Source organism: Sardina pilchardus, chromosome 7 (genome assembly GCF_963854185.1).
Source record: "Sardina pilchardus chromosome 7, fSarPil1.1, whole genome shotgun sequence".
NCBI classification, from domain to species: Eukaryota; Metazoa; Chordata; class Actinopteri; order Clupeiformes; family Clupeidae; genus Sardina; species Sardina pilchardus.
The window spans coordinates 2,449,422-2,472,551 of NC_085000.1; the positions used below are offsets into that span (position 1 = coordinate 2,449,422).

Sequence of the window (23,130 nt, forward strand, 5' to 3'; positions counted from 1 at the left end):
GGAGCAGTCCCGGGCCTCCCATCACAGTGATATCTGTTCATCACAGAGATCTGGGGAGCAAGGGACAACCTTGCTAACTAAAGATGATGATTCCATGAAGAGAGATCCAGGAAGAAATCAACACTCAGATGCAGGTTTTCAGTATTATCAGTGCCATGTATATATACTTGTCATGGTTTTAATCATATAATTATAATATATTATTTTCCCCAACTACAGGCTTATGATTTATTGCATGACAATAAAGCATCTACTGATAGCTCCTGTTTCCATACAAGTTTCATCTTGCAATATTTCCACTGAAGAGATCCTCAACCAGTACAACACACCTATCCAACATTAGACAGTGGCAATGCGTGCACAAAGTAGCAGAGCTTTCCTGTGTGTGAAACAAATGGAAACATCGTTGACCCATGGCATACTGTATACAGTAGGCTATCAGTGACGCAGCAATCCTCCTCCACCAAACTAGGTGGGTCGGCCTCCTTAGGCATTACTGACATCTATGTAGCCAATAGGACGAATGCACTCGAATAACCAACCAATCGCCATTGAGGCCAGCCCAGAAACATTGCATAGTTTACTTGATGTGACTGCGGCTAACGGTAGTCTACTGCTTAAGTAAATCATCTTTAAGTGTACTGTAAGTATGCAGTTTAATTATTGGGCGTAATCATGCAATTTAGTTTATATCTGCGTCATTGGTTTTGTTGGTTAGATCGTAAACATTAATGTTAGGGATGCAAAAGTAATTTCAGTGGTCTTGCTTGCTGTCTTTAAGGTTTACACTTGCTAACCCCTGTACCCTAATTGTGTTAACGCATCTCTAGGTAGCTAGATAGCTAACGATACGTGTCAGCAGATTTGTCAACAGAGATGTCTCGGAAGTGTATGTTGCCGATGTGCGCGTGGATTGGCGTTTGAGTCTGAGTCATGTCTTGAAATGCTAGAACGTCTTCATTTGTTGATGGAGGAAATGGACTTGTAACGTTGTGTTGCGGGTTGCACAAAGTGCGACTATGTGAAATCTACTGTAGCTAGCTTGGTGGTGGCTAGTGTTAAATCATGCATCATCATCATGATGTGTGAGTCTCAGTTAGTCGATCATAAACATAGCCTTACCTTCATCGACTTCTGTGGGTTTATAGATCTGTGCGTCGTGGTTGTCATCTTTAGCAATTCTCGAAGGTGCATGGCATTTATTTTGTGTACTGCACTCACGGGTTGGCTACATGTTTCACATAATAGTGTTACAAGAATAGTGTTACAAGAACCAGACACACACCGTCCCACCACACCTATTAAATTAATACAAATTAAAGTGTTATTGGAATAGATTAAGGGATAATATGAAAAGAGAAGAAAGGAGCCATGTTTGTTTTCCAAGTAATACAGGAGATGTGGGTGCTGAAATTACCTTTGTTTACTGATGACGTTTAGTTGAGGACTAGGTGTCAAATAACTATTTCAGACTGGTTTCTTTAAAACTGTGTTGTTGTTGCTTGTTTGTTTCAGAAACAATACAATGTCGTCTGGAGCGTTGTTTCCAAGCTTGGTGTCCGGTTCTCGTGGATCCTCCAGTAAATACTTGGTGGAATTCCGGGCCGGAAAAATGACTTTGAAGGGGAGCACCGTGACCCCTGACAAGCGAAAGGGTCAAGTCTACATCCAGCAAACAGACGACTCCCTGATTCATTTCTGCTGGAAGGACCGGACGACTGGAAACGTTGATGATGTGAGTGCGTTCAGTGCACCCTCCAGGCATTTGACATCTTTCAAGATTGAACTATGATCCGTCATTATTTGTAAGACTTTAAATGATCTGATGATGCTTGGCCTCATATAGAATAAAGTATACATTTAGAAGGACTGTCTAAAATCTGATCTCCCCTGCAGGACCTCATAATTTTCCCTGATGACTGTGAGTTCAAGAGAGTTACCCAGTGCACCACAGGGCGTGTTTATGTGCTCAAGTTCAAAGCTGGCTCCAAGCGCCTTTTTTTCTGGATGCAGGTAAGAAAAAGCTTGCCGTTCTTGCCAAAAACTAAAATCAACATATGCCACGTTGGTAAAAATTCTGCAACTTTTAATGTTTGTCCCCCTCTGGCTACACCACCACCCCTAGGAGCCCAAGACGGATAAGGATGAGGAGCACTGCCGGAAGGTGAACGAGTACCTGAACAACCCTCCCATGCCTGGAGCGCTGGGCAGCGGAGGCAGTGGCAGCCACGAGCTATCTGCTCTGGGAGGTATGGATGGAGCGCTGTTTATGTCTTTTGTCTTTTTGTATTTGTGTGTGTGTGTGTGTGTGTGTCTGTGAGTTAATTGTCCCCTGTTTACATTATATCATTTGATTTGACTCTTGTATAACACAAACAACACAGATTGCTTGATCCATTCAGATACATTTGGGTGAGTGGGGTTGCACGCTAAAGAGGTCTCTCTTCCCTCTAGGAGAAGGTGGCTTGCAAAGCCTTTTGGGTAATATGAGTCATAACCAGCTGATGCAGCTGATTGGACCAACTGGACTGGGAGGCCTTGGTGGGTAATCAGAAAATGTACCAATCATATCCTTATTCAATGTTCAACATCAGTTGGCTTAAACAAAGCATTATTTCAAATCTCATCATATATGCACATTTCCGGTTTGAAAACGTATCAGAATCTTAGAAATGATCACGTAATGCAGTCATTTTAAGATGGCTGCAGACGGCTACATCAAGTCGAAATGAATCCCCCTACTCCCCTCCCTCTCCCTCCCACCGTCTGTTTCTCCAGGTGGCCTGGGAGCTTTAGCAGGTCCAGGCTTGGCAAGTTTACTGGGCAGTGGAGCTGGAGCTACCAGCAGTTCCTCATCCAGGTACAGTACAGTTTGTGCTGTCCACATCATGACACTCTGCTGCAAGATGTAATGAAGCTATCTTTTGTCAATCGTCGTTAGTCTCTTGTCATTGACTATCTTTCGTCAGTTGTCGTTAATCTCTTTTCATTGTCTATCTTTTGTCAATCGTCGTTAGTCTCTTGTCATTGACTATCTTTCGCTAGTTGTCGTTAATCTCTTGTCATTGGCTGTCTTTTGTCAATCGTTGTTAATCTCTTCTCATTGACTATCTTTCGCTAGTTGTCGTTAATCTCTTGTCATTGGCTGTCTTTTGTCAATCGTTGTTAATCTCTTCTCATTGACTATGAGTTATGGTTTGTATATTGTAATATTTGGTTATTTTCATGAAGCTATTGATTGAATTGAATTTACATTGTTGTTTATTATGGCTATTCTCCTTAATGTAGTATTACTAAACTTTAAATTGTTTACTGTTAAATGTGACTATTGTATTGTTGTTATTTGTATGTTACTTTGGACCAAAGCATCTGCTAAATACCATAACCATAGCCATCTATTCTCATTTTCTTTTCTCATCTTTTGTCATCTCTTTCCCTCCCTCCCTTCTTCCTTCCCTCCCCGTAGCTCTCGCAGTCAGTCCACCGCCGTCACGCCCTCTTCCACCTCGGCCGCCACCCGCCTGGGCTCCTCCCAGGTGCCCACTACACCCACCACTCCCTCGGCCACCTCCGCGGCGTCTCCGGCCGCTACGCCCACCACGCCATCAGGCCCTGCCCCGGCTGCAGGGGCTGCCAGCCCCACCCAGCCCATCCAGCTGAGCGACCTCCAGAGCATCCTGGCCACCATGAACGTGCCCGCCAGTGGCCAGGGAGGTGAGGATGACCGTGAGGGGGGGGGGGGGGGGAGGGGGAGGGGGAGGAAGGATCTCCGTCTGCCAGCTACATGAGGGCTTGTGAAAGAACTGATGCACGTTCAAATTCCTTGCACGTTTGCGGCAAACGTATTTGTCAGAATAGATACATTTGGACGATTTTGTGTGAACATTCTCATCTGGACGGTAACTCTCCGCCCATGTTTGCGGAGAACTACTTCAAACATTTGCGGACGAGTGTTCGCAAATGTTCGTGGAAAACTCAAGGCAAACAGAAAGCTGTTTGCGAACGTTCGTCCGTGTTTGAACGCACCTCTTCCAAGAAGTGTCTTCCAAGAAGTGTCTCATCAATCCAGATTATTTCTCTCTCTGCTATGCCTTCTAAATTTATCAAATCAGTTATCTTATGTTATGATTAATGATCTTAGTTGTATTTACTGACTAGCTTCACCATCATCCTCCATGACTGAAGCACCAGTCCATTCATTAGGGAGAAGACAGGAAATGACCCGGGTCAGACTCAAACCTGGACCCAAGGCCACAGTGCTGCCCTAAATTATATTTCTGTCAAAAAAGTCAGAATTCTTCTCTAATACTAAAACTCTTCTGTAAAATGAGTTATTTTTATATGTGTTGTGCCTGAGTCAAGTCAAGTCAAGTTTATTTAAATAGCACCTTCCATACGCAGAGGTCATTCAGTGTGGTTTACATCAACAAAAACAAGCAGCAATGACAAATAAAAGCATAGAAGGGCAGTAGTCAAATAATAATTTGAAAGGTAAAGATGATAATAAAAATAGAAAACATAAAACACGGTAAAATAATAATGAATTATAAAAAAAGAATAAGAATGACGTGTTGTATTGCTCCCTGTGCAGTGGATCTGGCGAGTGTGTTGACCCCGGAGGTGATGGCTCCTATCCTGGCCAACGCAGAGGTGCAGCAGCGGCTCCTGCCCTACCTGCCCTCAGGGGAGTCCCTGCTGCAGAGCGCCGACGAGCTCCACAACACACTCACCTCGCCGCAGTTCCAGCAGGTACATGTCATGTGCACACACACATACACACATACACACACACATGCATGAACAGACAACACACACACACACACACACACACACACACACACATCCACACATTAGCAGACACACACTCGTGCACACACCAGTATACCCATCCACACTCCCATTCTTACCCTTAAAACAGGTATGCACATGCCATGTCTACACCCTCAGACATATTACCATATTAATTACAAAAGGCATGGGCACACACACAAACACTTACAGGCATGCATATTATCCCTCATAGCTCTTGTCATGACATGTACAGTATGAGTACACATGCACACACTCCTATAAACATGCTCTCAACTCCAGCAGTTCTGCTCCTCTCCCACAGCAAAATAAAAGTACCTAACAGAGAGCAAGGTAGTGCAAGTGAAATCTTTGATTTGACACTTTTACTACAACAAAACATACAGACTTATTGAAAGTTTAAGTTGGTGAGCAGTTCACCCATCCCAATCAATTACCAAGTGTGCCCATTTCCTCCAGAAGAGAACTGCAGAGAGTCGTTCAGTTCTTGCATTTCCTACGCGCGGAAACTGTGCCAGAGGGCTTACACTGCATGCAATCAAACATTCTGGAATTAAATCGGACTTGTGGAACTGGAATATAAAAAGCTGTATTTTAAAGGCATTTCTACCAGACAAAATGGGCTCTATGTTTGCCTGATATTCACTAGGCTATGAATATGATTTGCATAGCTGTTAGTGCCCTTACCTCTCTGTTCACAGATATTTCACAATAAGGTTATGTGCTACTGATTTATGCAATGGAATTCGTATTGTACTTTTCCTCATGATGCATTCCTAGTCCCCCATTGTCCCAGTAGGTAGATAATTGGATAAGCACCTACTGTTCCGTCTGTCATTTTTATTCAGTCACATCAGACCAGCCATTGCACTTCTTTGCATCATTGCACTTCTTCATGAATACTATGGCTCTGTCTCAAAATGCCTACTTGCACACTTCAAATAAGTACAGTAATGGCTGACATTGTTGGCACCCATGCTAAAGTTGACTAAAAAAGAGGAATATAAAATCATCTTTTGGAAATTGAGTTTTAATGGCTTAAGTAATAAAATGAGGAACATTTAAGGACACCAATTTTCTTTGTGAATGAATAATGTATCATAAATAAATAAATAAATGTTCTTCCCAAAATACTGGGGTCAAAAATATTGGCACCCCTACTGTATGTAACCCTATGGGAATCTAACACATAGGGTTAACATAGGGACAGACAGTTTTTTATTTTAAAAGGCCACTTATTTCATGGATCCAGGATACTATGCATGCTGATAAAGTTTGACTGTTGTTGCCATGTGTTGCTGACTGTGTCCCTCTCTACCTGATCAGGCGATGAGCATGTTCAGTAGTGCTCTGGCATCTGGTCAGCTTGGGCCACTCATGAACCAGTTCGGCCTTCCCTCAGAAGCAGTGGACGCAGCGAACAAAGGAGGTTAGTCTTCCTCTCCAATACTGATCTATACAGGATAGCTTTATTGGCCAATAGTATTGAGTACACAGGAATTTGACTTGGTGATGAAAAAGAAAGAGGCTATTACAGTTTTTGCCTATTGCTTACACACTAAAATCAAATGCTTACACCAAAGCCTCAATACCTCAACCTCTTGTATTATACTTTACACACAGTGTAACCATAGCTTAAACACATTCTCTGCTTTGCACATTGTTTGCAATTCTGCAAAACACTTTTTGCGAAACACTACACACGTTTTCTTACATTAGACACTTTGTGCAAAAACAAAATCCTCTGGTATCATTGGGAAAACACTTTGTTCAAAATGTAAAACTCATCTGGCAATTGTAGGCACTTACTTATACACCTGAAAACACGTGCACAGAAAACAGAGCACCAATCGGTCTGAACCATAACACTACAAATAGGCCTCCAGTAAGCCATTTTGAGAACTTTGCAAGCATGGAGACAATTCATATATCAAAAGTTGTATACCTGCCCCCTTACAGCCCCTAAATGCAATTGAGGAGATCTGCATGGTGGTGGAGAGTAAATGACCGCCAACCACACGCCCGCATACAGTACCTCTTCTGCAGGCAATGTGGCAAGAGGCATGTGGAGACATTGGGGATCAATCCCCCCCATTGTATGTGTGTATGATATTGCACCTCCCACCCCCCACCCCAGCCCCCACCACATACACACCACATACACACTCACATGCACATATACACACACACACACACACACACACACACACACACACTCACACGCACATGTGCACACACACAGACATACACAGACACAGACACACACATACACACACACACACACACATGCAAAACCAATATATATTTTGCTGTTTTTTTCAATCGCAAATGATCCAGTATTTTTTTTTTACTTTTGTTTTGTTGCTATATTTGACTTTTCTATTTCTCTTTATATCTGTAAGAAAGTTTGTTTTTTGTGAAAACTCTTGTTTTGATTACTGCAGAAAATCTACTTTTGAGTTTTTACAGAAGATGAGGTCTGAGAAAATGACCAGATAAAATACAAAAACAGAAACACAGACGGCAGTGTTTTCTATAAAGTGCATCAGTGTGTTACTGGTGATATAAGGGTAATTCAAATGGTGCTTGTGTGTATAGTTTTGTTGCAAGAATTTAGTTTTTAGAAAGGAGTGTTATGTTTTGATTGCAGTGTTTCATTTTGGCATAGATGTGAGTTGTTTATCCCCAAGTGCTATGTGTTATATAGCTGTGTGTAGAGTTTTGAAATAATGAGCCAAATTCTGCAAAACGTGTGTAAGCAATAGGCAAAAACTGTAACAGAGCGCCAGCATCACCAAGGCAGCCAAACCAAAGGCGCAAGTCGGCGCCAAGCAAGTCTATTTAGTATTTCCTGTAAATACCACGTATCCAAAAGAAGAGGATATGATCCATACACCAGATAGCTCCCACTTTGTGTTTGTAATTAAACACTGTGAATGGGAGCTATCTGATCTGTGGATCATCTCTTACTCTTTTAGATACAGATGTGCTGGATCCTGCACCCACCCATCCTTGCACTGCTTCTTTATCTAAATACTATGAATAGTTTTACCATCTATAACTACCATGACTGGTGCATACGACAGGATCCTCTGCCATATATTTGCTATGGTATCTGACCTTAATACAGTACTCAACTGAGTGGCTGCCTTTTTCCATGCCTTTCCCAAAATAAGGACTTGCTTTTTAATTTTTCTTCCTCACACACAGACGTGGAGGCGTTTGCTAAAGCTATGGAGAGCGATGGCAAGTCAGACGAAGACGGTGAGCCTAAAGACAAGAAGGACGATGACGAAGATATGAGTTTAGATTAGGCTCCTCCCTCACCTGGCTTCTGTAACTCCTCCTCCTCCCCTGTGTCCTCGGAGTGTTTCAGTGGATTGTGACAAAGTGTTCCAAGATGATGTGTTTGTGTGTGTGGTCCAAATAAATATAACTTATAAGTGATATTGTCTTTATGACTGATTACGACGTGTTTGAATGGTCACATCTTGATGATGAGTAACTGACCTGTGGAAAGCTAAGCTAATTTAGAGAGAAGTTAAATATCTTTGAATATCTTTGATTCCATGATTTGAAAATCTTTGAAAAATGAAGACACTGCACATGATGAACGGTCAGAAAATATAATTCATTTTGGAAACAATGGAGTGAAAATTACAAAAAAGCATCACTCATGGCATCACAAAAAAAAACAAATGCTGGTTTGTTTTCTCCAACATAATGCTCTGTATCAATTCAGACTTGAATAGGACAATTTCTAAAATACATTTAGGAAAATAGAGCGCACACACACATACAAACACACACATACATACATACACCATGCTTATCAGCAGTACAGTATAAATGGACTTGGTACCTTATCACAATAATTCTCACAGTACAGTGACCTTCAAATAAAGCTTAGGTGCGTACCGTGGTAAACACAAATAGAATCCAGAATTCTATTACATTTCTTTTGACCGTGTTCTTGCACAGAGGACCAGCTTCGTGTTTCTATCTCACACACCGCTTCGACGTCTACTCAAGGCCGTCAGATTCACCTCTATCTCTCATAGAAAACTCAAAACTCTTCAAATGCAGGCCGTTGCACAGAGATTTGTTTACCAACAAGACAGTATAACACAATGCTCTCAGAACAACCAGATGCAACCAAAGGCAAGGAAGTAAAATTACACACAAGAACATTACAACGGCAAACATTTTGACGTCCTTTGAAATATTGGATCCTTAGGCACTTTCCACTACAGAAAAATGCTCACAGTGTATGCTTCATGACTGGCTGTCACTTCAAGAGGAAAACAATGCGTTGGCAATAAATACACATGTTAAATACATGATGAGTCGAACACAAAGCATATTTTCACAAGATCCCATCGCCTACTTCCCATAAAACCAACCAACAGTCCTCTGTTTCAGGAGCATAATCAGTCAGTCATAGGCTGAACCAAACTTTAAAAAATATTACAATAAATTACAGTTAAATACGACCTTATGAAAGTACCTGAGAAAGCAATAAGATAATTGTGACATCAGAAGAGGAGAATTGATAATGAGAGGCAAAACATATTGCCATCAACACCACTAGGTGGCGACCAAGTGGTTTCTATATTTATGACTCACTACCATGGATACAGACAGGAAAAAAATGGGAGGACAGATCTATGCTAAATTGTCTGCTGTGTGCAAAATCTCCAGGGAATAATTGGTACACAGTGGCTGTATGGTCTGCTCCAGACATACACTCCAAGATAATGGTCTTCACTCTGACATCCTGACACAGTACTAACCCCCTAAAATATCCAAAAGTGCAGAATAGACAAAAGCACACTCCCGGACAGACATGGTGTACTTTTAACTAAACTAAGGGAACCATAAATGCTATCATAAATCCAACTACACCAAATCACCAATACGACAGACAGTGCTTTTAACAGGATGTTAAAGATTTGCTGATGTCAGCTTTGCCGAGGAATACTGTGCCGTGTTTACAATCCACGCTGTAACACAAGACTCTCACTCACACACACACACACAGTTTTAAATACAAGTCACTGTCTATAGTCGCAAAAAACAGGAACTACTTCACATTCAGAACACATTAGAAGCTACTGAAGTACATACATTGCCGTAGTCTTCTGTCATATTGAAGACTAGCTGTGTCAGTGAAAAAGTTAATAAATTCCAACATTCTGATTGTTTTGTTGTTTTTTGTTTAGTTTTTCTTTTTTATCTATGACTCTTATAAGATATCCTTGTGCAAAATGTAAGACGTGTCTGTTGTTTTCGTAAATGTAAAAGGTAATATATACTGTAGAAATGACCCACATACGTAAAGCTACTGGTCTTATATTAATGAAAAGGTATCTTGAAAGTCATGGGGGAAAAAAAACAAAAACAAAAAACAAATATGTGCATGAGCGGTATTCAAAACCTACTAATGAGTCTTGAAGCATTGTAAAGAAAAATAGCTCTATTTTTAAAAAGTCCTCATTTCTCATTTGTGTTCAGACTGTCAGTCTGCAAAGTAAACGACTTTGGGCGAAAAGACGCGCGGATGACACGATAACAAAAGAAAGGGAGCAGGCGGCACGCTGAATGTGCTCATTAAATGTCATCTCTAACATAGAGTGCTTGGCTGCATACGCATCGGAATGCCACTCGTGCCCCCAGGAGAGGCCCACCACAAAGAGCACAAACATTAATACACACACACACACACACACACACACACACACAGACAGACATAATCTCTTTGTGATACACACATACACAATCACACACATAAAGCACTTACACACATAGTCTATGTAAACAACACACACAGACAAAACTCAATCTCAAACACACATGCACACAAAAAAGAACCTACCTCACAATCGGCACATATAGTCTCTCTCTCACACTCACACAGTTTAACTCACAGTCACATATAGGCGCACGCATCCATGCATTCATACACCTCCCTCGTATAAACATATAGTGCCTCTCGAAGACATGCACAAACATACACGTATGCACACACACACACACACACACACACACACACACGTATGCATACACACACACACAGAGTTTTACCAACATTAAACCAGCAGACCCTATATTACTGCTGGCCATTGCCGATCAGACCACGGGTCTTTGGAGGTGAAAGCCACGGGTCTCCCTCACGTGATCCATTAAAGAGAGTGCTGCCGGCGCTCACGGCTGATCAGCAAAACCAGTCAATCAGCGCCAGCCGCTCATCAATAAACCCGTCTCAGGGCCTCGTCTGTGCCATTCACAATGAATCATCTGAGAGAGACCTTAGACCAAATAAAAACCCTCCCATCGAAAATTGATATGTTGATGCCTCAGAGGCGTTATCTGCCATCAGTGCCCACAGTTAGGGCGTCTGCTGCTCAGCGAAGATGATATGTAAAAAAAAGACTGTTCGTTTGATTATATGACTTTAAAAGTACTCTACAGTGGATATGGAAGACCGTAACATTACACTGAGACGATCCTTCGCTGTTTTGATTTAAAAGGAAACAATCATGGTCGGGTGTGCCAGGGCGGGCGGGCGGGCAGTCTGCGGCTCTAGACCTGCTGCACGAGGCGACGGTAGTGTGGCATGACTTTGCTGTCGGGCAGATACAGGGCCATCTCCAGGGCGACCAGAACGGTGAACTCCAGAGGGATCAGCTCCCGCCGATTTATACGGAAACGCTCCTCGAGTTTCTGGAGAACAAGAGACAGAGAGAGAGAGAGAGAGAGAGAGAGAGAGAGAGAGAGAGAGAGAGAGAGAGAGAGAGAACAAGAAAAGAGAAGAAAAACAAAACAGAACAAAAGACATGGAGAACAGGAATTAGAGAAGTAAAATCACACTCTAACAGGACCAATGCCGTTGTCTGTCATGTGGTGTCTTGTTTCTTGTGGGACAGCTTGTTCTTCCCCAGCAGCAACACAACGCAACACAGCACAACACGACACAACACGACACAACACAGCACAGCGAGAGCAAGAGCTGGACGTGCTGCACCCTGACCAGAGTACAAGCTGATCAGTGTGCAGAGTACAGGGCCCTCACCAAACACAGAGCACACAGGCACACAGGCACGCGTGAAGTAGGAACACGCTGTGGGGGTGCCTTATATGGACATGTGGCAGGAAAGACAGCTTCCTGTGGCTTCTGTAGATGCTCACATCCAAAGATACTGTAAATGGTTTTTAGATCACTGATGGGTTGCAGAACTCTTTTAACTGTGCAATGGTAGATATATATAATACCTTACAGTACATATTATTATAAATATGATTCAATTAGTTTAGTATTATAGTGTAAAGAATGTAAAGACGTGTCCTGTGATTAAAATATCAGTTTAAGACCAAATTGGTTTGGAATCTGAGACAATGTTTACCAGCAGGGCGCAGTGTTGAGACCACATTACACACACACAAACACATACAGATAGACAGACAGAGAGACCCCCCCCCCCCACACACACACACCCACACCCCTGTGGACTCACATCAATGAGCTGCTTGACCTCTTGCTTCTTTAGGTCGCTGCTGATCTTGGCGGCCAGCAGGACGCAGGCGGCCGACACCAGCTTGCGGTTGTGCTTGTTGAAGCGCCCCTGCAGCACCAGCTTCTCAAAGTACACGTAGGCCATGGCCACCGTCACCGGCTGCAGGCCGCACTCCTCGCTCACCGCACGCATCTCCCTCTTCAGGCTGACCGGAAGAAAGGATGAGAGGATGAGAGGGGGAAGAAAGGATGTGAGAAGGAGAGTGGTGGTGGTGGTGGTGGTGGGGGAGGTTAAGAATAGGTCTGAATAGGGACTGCTGTTTGGAGGTTAATGCACTGTACTGCTGGAGTGCTAGTACTACGAGTCATAAGCACAGCAGCCTCGGGCAGTTAAATTATATAACGCCATCTTAAGCCTGTCATCACCCCTAGTGTTGCATCATAAATGTCCTCGTAACGTGGCCATTACAATAACAGTGGAATGAAGTGAAAATATCACCCTCTCCCACCATCCTCATCCATGTCCTGACATTTCTACATGACCCCTAGTTTACACGCCTCTTGCTTTCCATCACTCCTCGATCCCTGCATCTGTGGAAATGTGCCTTTATGGTGGCTAAGACACTTCAAGAGGTATTTACTAAATATAAGCATTCACTAAATAAAGAAAGGAAAATGTTAGTGGTGGTGGTAGTGGTTAGTGGTACCTTCTGATCTTGCTCAGGGTCAGCTTGATGTGGGGGAACTTCTCCCTGAATGTCTCGTTCATGTCCTTCTTCAGGTCAGACGGTTTGACATACTCGATCACAGTTGTCTGGAGGAGACACAGAAGAAGCCTTCATTGGACAAAGAACCCTTTAACGCTTGCAATACTAGTGCGATTGTTCTAATCTAACAGTTCCTGGTTTATGACTGTATGACTTATGTCACTTGCACTTTGGAATAAATCTTCCTAAGCTCTGGTTAATGTCAGTGTGCGGGCTGTGTAACGGGCTCGTGGGTCGGGTTTTTTTCTTGGCCCTGGAGGCCTTCGTGAGTTTAGGTCAGCACAGTCCTCCGGGCCGCATCAGTGCCTGAGGCTAGTCTGGCGCTTCGTAACAAGCACTGGAATGAGAAACCACAGGAGGACACTGGAATGGAATTCTACAGAGAATCCCACAATGCAATGCATTCCACTTCAACACTCTAGTTCTCTGCTCTGCTCTACACCCTAGTCAGCTCTGTAAACCTAGGAACAGATGTCCTGATTTTGTACAGTTCTACACGACTAGAATACGATTGAGTAGACAAAACCTTCAGATAGTGTCGGGCACGCATGGCAGGGTTAAGTGCCCTTCACACCAAGAACGATAACTATAACGGCAAAAAAGTATTGCTCTACCTAATATGAATGACAATGTTCACACATAAACTAGAACAATAACGACATGAAGAACGATATCGTTGGGAATCACTTTAAGAGAGATTTTGATAATGATAAAACAAATTGATGGCCAATCATTCAGAATCCATCCAATATCAGATATTACATTCATCAACACGGAGAAAGACCTTCCTTATTGTTGGTGAGCGTGGGCACTCATAATGTAATAGTTACAGTTATCTTTACAGTAATCGTTCCTGCTGTGAACAGCACTTTAGTTATGAGCACAAACATAACGATTGAGCTGTTGGCTGTTTAACGTCAACTGAAACCATGGTGAGGGACCATAAAACAGACCGGTCACAATAAAATCCTACATGATAGATTGAATCCGGACTGCACCAACAATGAAAAGAATCGCATTGGTCACTCAAACACACTACTGAACACCGAGACTACCGCTGGCTCCCTCGGATTATCCATGATTGTCACTGACATTCCATTGTTTCTAAATCGGGAGGCCTCTCTCTCCGCATTATTAAGTTACAGTGTCTGTGTGTTCAGTACTTTTATAACTGCTGCTACACTGCACACATCTGTACAGGTTGTTCATACTACATAGCCATTTCATTTATAGTCTGCTTCTATAAGGTTACTGCCAATACACTACTGCACATATTTACATCTAATATATATTATATTACTGTAAACCACCTTCTGTATAGCAACTGTATACTGCCATCTACACTGCACTATATATCCTGTGCTGTCTATGCCCTATCTGTCTATACTTTGTATATCACATTGCATACTTTTCTACTTTGACGCAAAACTGCATTTTGTTGTCTTTGTACTTGTACTCTGCACAATGACAATAAAGTTGAACCTAATCTAGTCTGTGGAGGGAGTAAGGGGCTCACCACATAGGAGGCGAAGATCAGCACCCTCTTATGTTTGCCACAGGGCCACTGCGGGTCACTCAGGATGTTGGGGTCGTAGTCGCCCAGCTCATCCCCACCTGAGGAACAGAACCAAACTCAGCTTACACACATCACAAAGACATTTAGTTTATAGACTTCTTACATCACCAATTTCTCTCTCAATGAACTACAACCTAAGAATTACAGTAATTTCCTGTATATTAACGCATTGCATATAAGCCACAGGACAGTGTTTTATGCAAGTTAAAAGAAACAATACCATTTTAATTGCTCCCGTGTATTAACCTCATAGGTGAAGAAAATTTGCCATCAAAGTACAAGCCTTGGCCAACAGTTGAGAAATTACGGTAAATGAAATCACATCAGAATAAAACGTGTCCTTTCTAATTACAGGTTCCAGTTCAAGAACGACTCTGACAGAACGGCTCAGATGGATAACTAGGATAAGAGAAACAACTAGGAAGGATTTGTCCGATCTGAACTGGGGAAAAAAACACACGAATAAAAATATCAACAGATGGAAACGAGATGTTTTAGCCCCTAGTTGACCTCTGGCCCCCTGTAGGTTTCGCTGACCCGTACCCGTATCCGCCGTGCTGTTGAGGCGTGCGGGCGTGAAGCTCTTCTGGACGTTGTTGCGGTTACAGGACTTGGCCGTGTTGGCGTCAAGAGGGCCACTGCTCTTCTGCCTCACAAGGGCATTGGTGGGCAGCAGGAAACGGGCATATGACACCGTCTGTGGAAGCGGGGCAAAGAAAACTAAACACACACTCATTCCAACCAATCAGATCAATACCTGTCAATGGACACCTCTGTATGGCCAATTAGAGTAATTCTATGTAAAGAGACGTTTCTATTTCGGCGCAGTTCTCCGCAGCCGCATGAAGGCAAACAAATCATTAGTGCTTGTGCTCCTTGGTAGCTGACACCTGAGAAACAACTGCGCCTTGTTAATACTCATGCCTATGACTACTGACCTACAGTAAGTTCCCACTGCCTACGTCGGTTCACAGAACAAACAGAAAATGAATTGATGATCCCGATTAAGATAGACCTTCAATAAAATGTTATATTTAGATGAAAGCAGAACACACTCAGTTGATCTTCTTTGAGAACTTTGAAGCGTGACTGAGCCATGGCACAACTGATGTTCAGAAGAACCCTGACCCTGCACAACACACACGGTTTGAATGGGATTGAGTTCGGTCAGGAGGCATTTGTACAATGCTACCCACAGCTAGAGACTAGTCTAATTAAAACTGTTTTGTCCCATATTGATTTAATAAATAGTGGAATGCCATTCTCAATAGGGATCAGTCACATAAACATGGGGGCAATGTGCTTAACTCTAAGCCAAAAACTCAATATCAACTAAGCCCTACGGAAGTACACCCTAGGTGATAGAGCACTGCAAAGCAATTTCATTTTTTTTTTCATATCAGGGAGCTCAATTTACCCATAAACTACCCATAAACAGCATTATATAGCAAGGTGTTCTGGGATCACTGCAGAGTAATGAAATTCATTCAGCTAAGTTACGTCAGAGGGACATTTCAGTCTAAATCCCATAAGCGTGGGCAACTGTAGCCACCGCCAGCAACCTCACTCAGCTGGCTATCTACCAGGATGGCCCACTCACCTTCCCAAACGCTCCCAGCTCCACACCCTCCAGCCCGGGCACCATGTCCGGGGCGCCCCCTGACGAGTTCCTCGGTCTGTGGGGCTCAAGTTTGGGGTCACTGGGTAAAGGAAAATTAGAAAAAAAAAAAAAAAAAAATTGGAAAGAAGGATACATGGAGGAAAAAAGGAAATGTGATGAAATGATTTTAACAGAACAGAAAAGAATCAGGGGGAAAGAGGGAAAAGAACCAAAGAACAGTGAGTTAGGCACGCAGACTCAGAAGGGTAGAAAAGCAGGGAGAGGAGACGGTTATTTCTGTAGTTTACTTCAGGCAATCAATCTATTATTGATACCAAAGACACAAGGTTAAAGTATGGCATTAAAAATCACTGCTACTTTCACAGGTCTGACTAGAAGAAGGTAGCAAACTATCAAGAATGTGACTGCTGTGTACACCCTGACTAAACCTGTAGAGAGGCCCATCGTGATAGGACACACGTATGCAGTCCAAAGGCCCCTCTCGAGCTCTCAAAGTGCCAGGCTTCACAGTCCTCTAAATTCCACTACTTGACCACTCTAAACACCTCTTGAATGACAAATTTGAGGAGAAGCTCTCAGAACAGCCTGGAGACCAGACGAATCTTAGTGCAGATTTGTCCATGCTCAACTGAGAAATGGTTTGGTGTAAGCCAGGCCACAAAACATGCCCAGCCCAAAAAGAATGGTCAACAACCAATTTATCAAAACAGGCCAACTGAATAATGACCTACGGTGGAGAACTGCAGCTCTGCAGTTAGAGTGTTATTGTTATTGTCCTATTTTGTTTTTTAGTTACAGGGTTTACATGCATATTTCTCCTTTCAAATGAGATCCCCATTAAATACATGATTGATAAGAGCCCGGTCTCATCTGAAACGAAGAGTCAGTCTGGTTATTTAAAGGCACGGCCATGACAAGTTATACGAAGAAAACCTGCACCAAAAATGTATCTGGTGGTAAGCTACTCCGGCTTAGATGTTAAATGAGGTGAGAAATTTCAGGTTAGTAGGATACACAGAAAATAAGCCACTCTTCCTGTCGTTGCCTTTGTGTAAGGCACTTGGTTATAGTTGAGATGTTTGCGCCGAGTGTGTGTGTGTTTTGTTTGTTCTGATCTTGCTACGGTGTTTTTGTTCTGCGGTGAGTGTGGTGCTCTCGTGTCTGTACCTGCAATGATAGCTCTCCCCATATGGTAGAATAGAAAAAGCAGCACATAGAGACCGCTTGGCACATATCAGCACAATCCTGCAGAACACACATCCACACACACACACAACAAACACAGATAGCACATACACACAGACAGAACAAACAGCGTCAGTCTTTCTCTACGAGACATGCTGCTGCATCCACACCACAGTACAATACAATACAAAACAATAACAATACAATACAATACATCACAAAACAAGAACATACTCTAGCTAGCCTACTAGCTTAGCAGTAGCGTTCATCCACGTGCAGCATCCACAAAACACTCTCAAAGCCTCCTCTCTCAGAGGCAAACACCATTGACAGCAACCAAACCTTTCTCAGCCTACATTTCCCAGCCTGCCCCACTCATCACTCTCACAGTGCCATCCACAAGGACTCTCTTACCCGAACACCAGCTGTCAACAGTGCACCAGCAAATGAATTCATATTCTACCGACCAATTCAGCTTGGCCACCAACACAGACACAGGTTACATAACGGCTGGTCACCGCACACTTGATCCAGGTCTTATACAATGCCGCTCTCTCGTTAATCGGGTAAATACTTACACAATTTCACCGGGATATCAGCCCAATTGAGACAAATCATCCTGTCAGTGGCCTACTCTTTGGTTGGCCAACACAGTCAATGAGTGAGTGAATGAGTGAATGAATGAGTGAATGAATGATCAGATATTAAAAGGGACACACTGCTCCACAGATATCAGGAAACTAGGGGTATAGTGTTGCACTCAGTAAAACTCACGGTTCAATGTGTACCTTGGTTTTAAAGCAGTTCATTTTTGATACGGTAAGCATGTAGGGACTGCGACCCTGATCTCTGGCAATACATCTGTATTGTACCTAATCTCCTGTACCTAAAAAGGTTTGATATTAATATGTGTACCTTTACAACAATACAGGAAACTATTGAATACGCGTAGGAAACGAAGATACAGGAAACTAAAAAAAATGTAAGCTCTCTGCGTGCTCTTTGCATGAAGTGAGTGCATCAAGGACAGATGCACGCTTCAACCTTCCACTGCTGTGCTCAAACGATACAGTCACTTAGACTACCTTTAAAGGTATACTATGCAGGATTGGCGATTTCATCGCCGGTTTCGCTTTCACTTTTCATTTTCGCTCGTTTTATGCTTGCATATTTCTCTGCAGAGCTTCCCCTACAGCTTTAGCGTGTATATTTGACAAAACTCCTCAATCGGTCAGTCTGCCGTGCCTTTTCATGAGACTTTACATGACACTTCCTGGAGTAGAGCATGGGTGCGTGCCCGGTGTCTCCTGAAGTTGCAAGTGTGGTTTTACCGCTACAGACCACTAGAGCGGCCAAAAAAAACACCGTTCGACCGGTAATGACCCATTTAATCATATATAACAGTATGGAACGAATTGATTAACTGAAAAACGTTGCATAGTATACCTTTAAAGATGAATCAGGGGTAATTACAGCAGCTACAGAATCTAGGTCTAAAGAGCCAACATACTGTTTTTATGCTGAATCAGTGCCGAGGAGGTCACCAACTAGCATGTGTGTATATATATATATTCTGTATGTGTGTGTGTGTGTGTGTGTGTGTGTGTGTGTGTGTGTGTGTGTGTGTGGTGTGGGGCAGTTCACAGACTAATCCAGAAGGACACTTGAGAAAGAGACACAGATAGGTCTGGCACGAAAGAGTGATGAGAAGACCCCACAGGCTCCCGGCGATTTATTTCAGTCGCATTCTCCTTCCACAGGGGCAGTGAAACTGGGGGGCAGGGGCAGGGTTGCTATTCCATTTCACGTTCGCACTCCTTCATTGCTCCGGAGTGGCGTGGCATGGCGGTGCTATTTTCAGGTGGCCGGTCGCGATGGCGTTTCGAGTCTCATCAAAGGCTGATTTAATTCTCTGGCAGAAGCCTCACAGCAGCCTCACAGCGTCGGAGCCGACCTGTTTCCACGTCAGTCTGTTAAAGGGCCTAACTGAGTTACATACAAGTAAGCGGCCATTACTTATGACCGACTTATTAGATTAGGGAGGAGCTCAACGAGGCTTGCTGTGCAGCAGCATCACCTTTAAGAGGACCAAGCTGGGATTCTTTGCCTGGGATCCCATGCTTGTGACTGCCAGAGACTGTAACAAGTGACCACAGGGCACACTTTACACCTTATCAGTGTTTGACCGAGCGGAGCGCGAGCTGAGCTGCGTTCAAATTCGCAAACGTAGGCGAATGTTTGCAAATCGTTCTCCGTTTGTCTGAAGTTTTCAGTAAATGTTTGCGAACAACCGCAAACAGTCTGAGACGGTAGTTCTCTGTGAACATACAGTGGAACTGGACATGAGCTTGAAGGTAACAATGCAATCACCGTTATAATGTAATGTTAACACCAAATTGTTCAAATGTTACTGTTCAAAGAAAACATGTAAACCATGAACGTTCGCCGCGGTTTGCCAAATTTGGACGCACCTCTGGTTCTATTTGCTTCGTTTGTAAGGACTCAAATGTGCTCCAACTCTACACCCTTGCCTGGATGTGTTTGTTTCATCCATTCAGTATCTTTTTCAGCCTCATCTCACACACATACACACAGTCATGGAAGCACCAACCTGCTGCCTCGTGTGTCATACTGCCGCATGTTCTTGATGAAATGGACCTTCTTGGATGCTCTGGGCCCAGGAGAGCCTGACCGGGTTTGTGTGCTGTGAAGATCAAAACAAATCAGATCAAAACAACAGTCACAACAGTTCATATACAAAAATAGCATGCATATTATGTGGCTTTAGACCTTAAAAAGTGCAGAAACAGCAGCAAATTTTAACACTATTTGAGGAGTTTGGTTCCAAAACGATTTATCTCTTTAAAAGCTATTTATTCAATTGTGTATTTCAGGTAATATCATTACAGATGCAGCTGATATGTTTTGATTGAGTAAAGATAAATCAAATAACAATACCCTATCACAGTTCTACTGAAAATAATAGAATTAGAATTACAAAAAAATTATTCATGAAAATTCATTCAAATGGAGGATATAGCCAAAGTCTTCATTTATCACCGGTTCTTGACCGGTCCATTAGGTTCCATTCCTTTAGTTTACGGACATTCCTTGGAGGACTATTTGCAAATGCTCATAATCCAGGGGACCAAAGGGAGAATTGAAAGACTGTGTGCTTTGGAGAGGAATGCATATGAGTGGTACCAGCTGGAGGAATCAGCCTGGCATCAATCAAAAGGGGACAGATCTTATGTAAGAGGTGTTAATCTTCCAGTCCGGGGCATATTGAGGAGCGGGGTTGGCTGGTGGGTTGGTGAATTTAGAACCCGAGAGCAAAGGTTGACAACAGTGACCTTAAAGCTTCTTTGAATGTTTTCTTTATAATCAAAGGGGGCATGCAAGGACACAATAAAACAACTGGCCCCAAGCCAAGTAATAAGTTACATCTACATTTCTATAGTGCCTTTCTTAAACTCAAGTTCGCTAACATGCAAATGTACTTCAATGGAAGCATCTAATGATAATGGGTAAGCATGCATCCAGATCCAGCCCTCAGTCCCTACCATTGCAAATACATTGGCCAGTTGTTAAAGTCACACAGGGGAATAACGGCTGTTTGCTTCCATCATAAAGATACTGATGATGACCAGGTGATGCTCTGCTCCCCTGTCAAACATTATCCAGGAATTATTCTGCTGATGTATGCTTAGACTGGACGCAGAGCAACCGTGGCATCCATGCCATGCTAATCGCACATTTCCCATTCAACTGCTAAGATTTGTTCTGGGACTTGAACACATTGGCGGCGGAAGTTAACGCGAGTTGAAGGAGCGTGACATAAGGACGGTAAATGAATTGTGTAATCATCACAACCTCGAGTCTAACCAGATGTGGCTTGACATGTGTGAGTGAGGCAACAATGTTTTGCAATTCGACTCTTACAACATTAACCAAGGCTACAGAACAGTAAGAGTGATCAACATAGATCTGTAACTTGTTGAAACCATAAAGTAAAAGTAAAGTGAAAGCACGGGGCCCCATTTTATCATTTCAAATGGGCTGATAGATAATCAGGAACCCGTCCTAAGGCGCAGGTTGCGCTCCAAGGTCACAAAACAACAAGATGGCATAAGATTTTCTGTAATCAACGGCACACAAAAAAAACACATCTCCATTAATTACCACTTCCGAATGAATCTAAGTCTTTATACACAACAGGGAAACTGAAACTACCTGTCGAATGTTGCGGCTAAATGAAAGTAGCCATGCATCCCTTTAACGTGTTAATGGCACGTTAAAATGACAGATAACGCTAACCTGTTATCAAGTAATGTTAGATTGGTGTGTGAGATCTGAGGATTTGACAAATATCTCGATTAAAAGATGATCTTAGGCTACAACATAACGTTGCTGATTTCGAGGGGAAAGAAACTGAGACCACTTGTTTACACAGGTAGCCTAACTTCAGGTCTGGGCATACTACAACACATGGAAACCCAGGATAATAATATGCCTATATTATGTAACATAGAAGCCAAATGAAGACGTGTCTTTTATGTTAAAATACTAGGCACAGCTTGGCAACATCCAGCCGCATTGCATTCTTCACTGACAGCACAAACAAAGAAAAGCCGCTGCATCATGCAGACGTGGTATGGTTAGCTAGCTGACTAGCAGCGATAGCTTATAATTTGCGTATTTCAACATGTGATAAACCAAGATAACCAAGATGTCAAGGAGGACAGCTTTGTAACAACATCATTGGGCCTAACCTATCTGTTGACAGTATACCTACCTTTGACGGACATCTGGAGGCATAACGTTACAACTCTGAACTGAGGTCAGAGTAGGCGACTTGCTAGCTCCAAGAACGGGATTCTGGGGTCCAGAGGTCGGGGAAAGAGGGGATCCCTGAGATGACAAAAGGTCTGTCTTTCCACTGCTTTCTAAGAAGCTCTCACTGGCAATGCCCCCAATCCCGGGGGATGGTAAAAATAAAACAGGTGGAAAGGTGTTAGTCCTCGGCAAAGGAGTAGTAACGCCCCCGCTCACTGAAGTTGACAGCTGGGTGAAGGTTCCGTAGCTGCTCGTTGTCGACAACGGTCCGACCATGGAAGCTCCAGCGTCCAGACTTCGGTGCTCGGCAGCTTTAGGGCATGGATTGCCATTGTTTAAAGGGTACACTGGTTTTCCATCTAAAGATATGTTGGTTAGGAACAAAAGTGCTGCTTGCCTCCGACGTGAATCTTTACTTTTCCGCAGGTGTACTTTGTGCGTTTTAGTAGCATTTGTGCCTGTGCCACAGTGTGGACCGCAAGCAGCGGCCGCCATTCTAGAGTGTGAAGACATACGTTCAAACACAGACAGACGATGATGAAGCCGGTGAGAGTACTTGTCCACGCCTACTGCCTGTTGATTGGTCGAAATGGCTGTATTATGCGTGTAACTTGAGTCTTTTAAAATACAATTGGTTGTCGGCTCTTTGTTCATAAATTTGTAACGAGTACTTCATTACTAGGTATATGGCGGGATACATGAACGCACGGACTCATAGACTGGGCCATTGACTAAAATTATGTCTTAAGCCAGGGGTCGGCAACCTGCGGCTCCAGAGCCGCATGCGGCTCTTTAGCGCCACCCTGGTGGCTCCCTGGAGCGT

The 23,130-nt window shown here is 43.1% G+C and overlaps 2 protein-coding genes across 2 annotated transcripts; one reads left to right on the forward strand and one right to left on the reverse strand.

The window, feature by feature from the left end:
- Positions 1 to 569: 569 nt before the first annotated feature.
- Positions 570 to 8,256, forward strand: LOC134087085 (proteasomal ubiquitin receptor ADRM1-like). Its single transcript, XM_062540310.1, has 10 exons — positions 570 to 643; positions 1,516 to 1,735; positions 1,897 to 2,013; positions 2,126 to 2,249; positions 2,455 to 2,541; positions 2,779 to 2,860; positions 3,467 to 3,714; positions 4,592 to 4,749; positions 6,136 to 6,238; positions 8,020 to 8,256. The coding sequence occupies exons 2-10, from the start codon at positions 1,526 to 1,528 to the stop codon at positions 8,121 to 8,123; spliced, it is 1,233 nt and encodes a 410-aa protein (XP_062396294.1). The 5' UTR covers positions 570 to 643; positions 1,516 to 1,525; the 3' UTR covers positions 8,124 to 8,256.
- Positions 8,257 to 8,421: 165 nt separating this feature from the next.
- Positions 8,422 to 22,802, reverse strand: cables2a (Cdk5 and Abl enzyme substrate 2a). Its single transcript, XM_062540160.1, has 9 exons — positions 22,267 to 22,802; positions 20,083 to 20,175; positions 17,454 to 17,531; positions 16,266 to 16,365; positions 15,209 to 15,362; positions 14,606 to 14,703; positions 13,030 to 13,136; positions 12,324 to 12,528; positions 8,422 to 11,532 (listed from the first exon to the last, which is right to left on the reverse strand). The coding sequence occupies exons 1-9, from the start codon at positions 22,800 to 22,802 to the stop codon at positions 11,392 to 11,394; spliced, it is 1,512 nt and encodes a 503-aa protein (XP_062396144.1). The 3' UTR covers positions 8,422 to 11,391.
- Between the last annotated feature and the right edge of the window lie 328 nt (positions 22,803 to 23,130).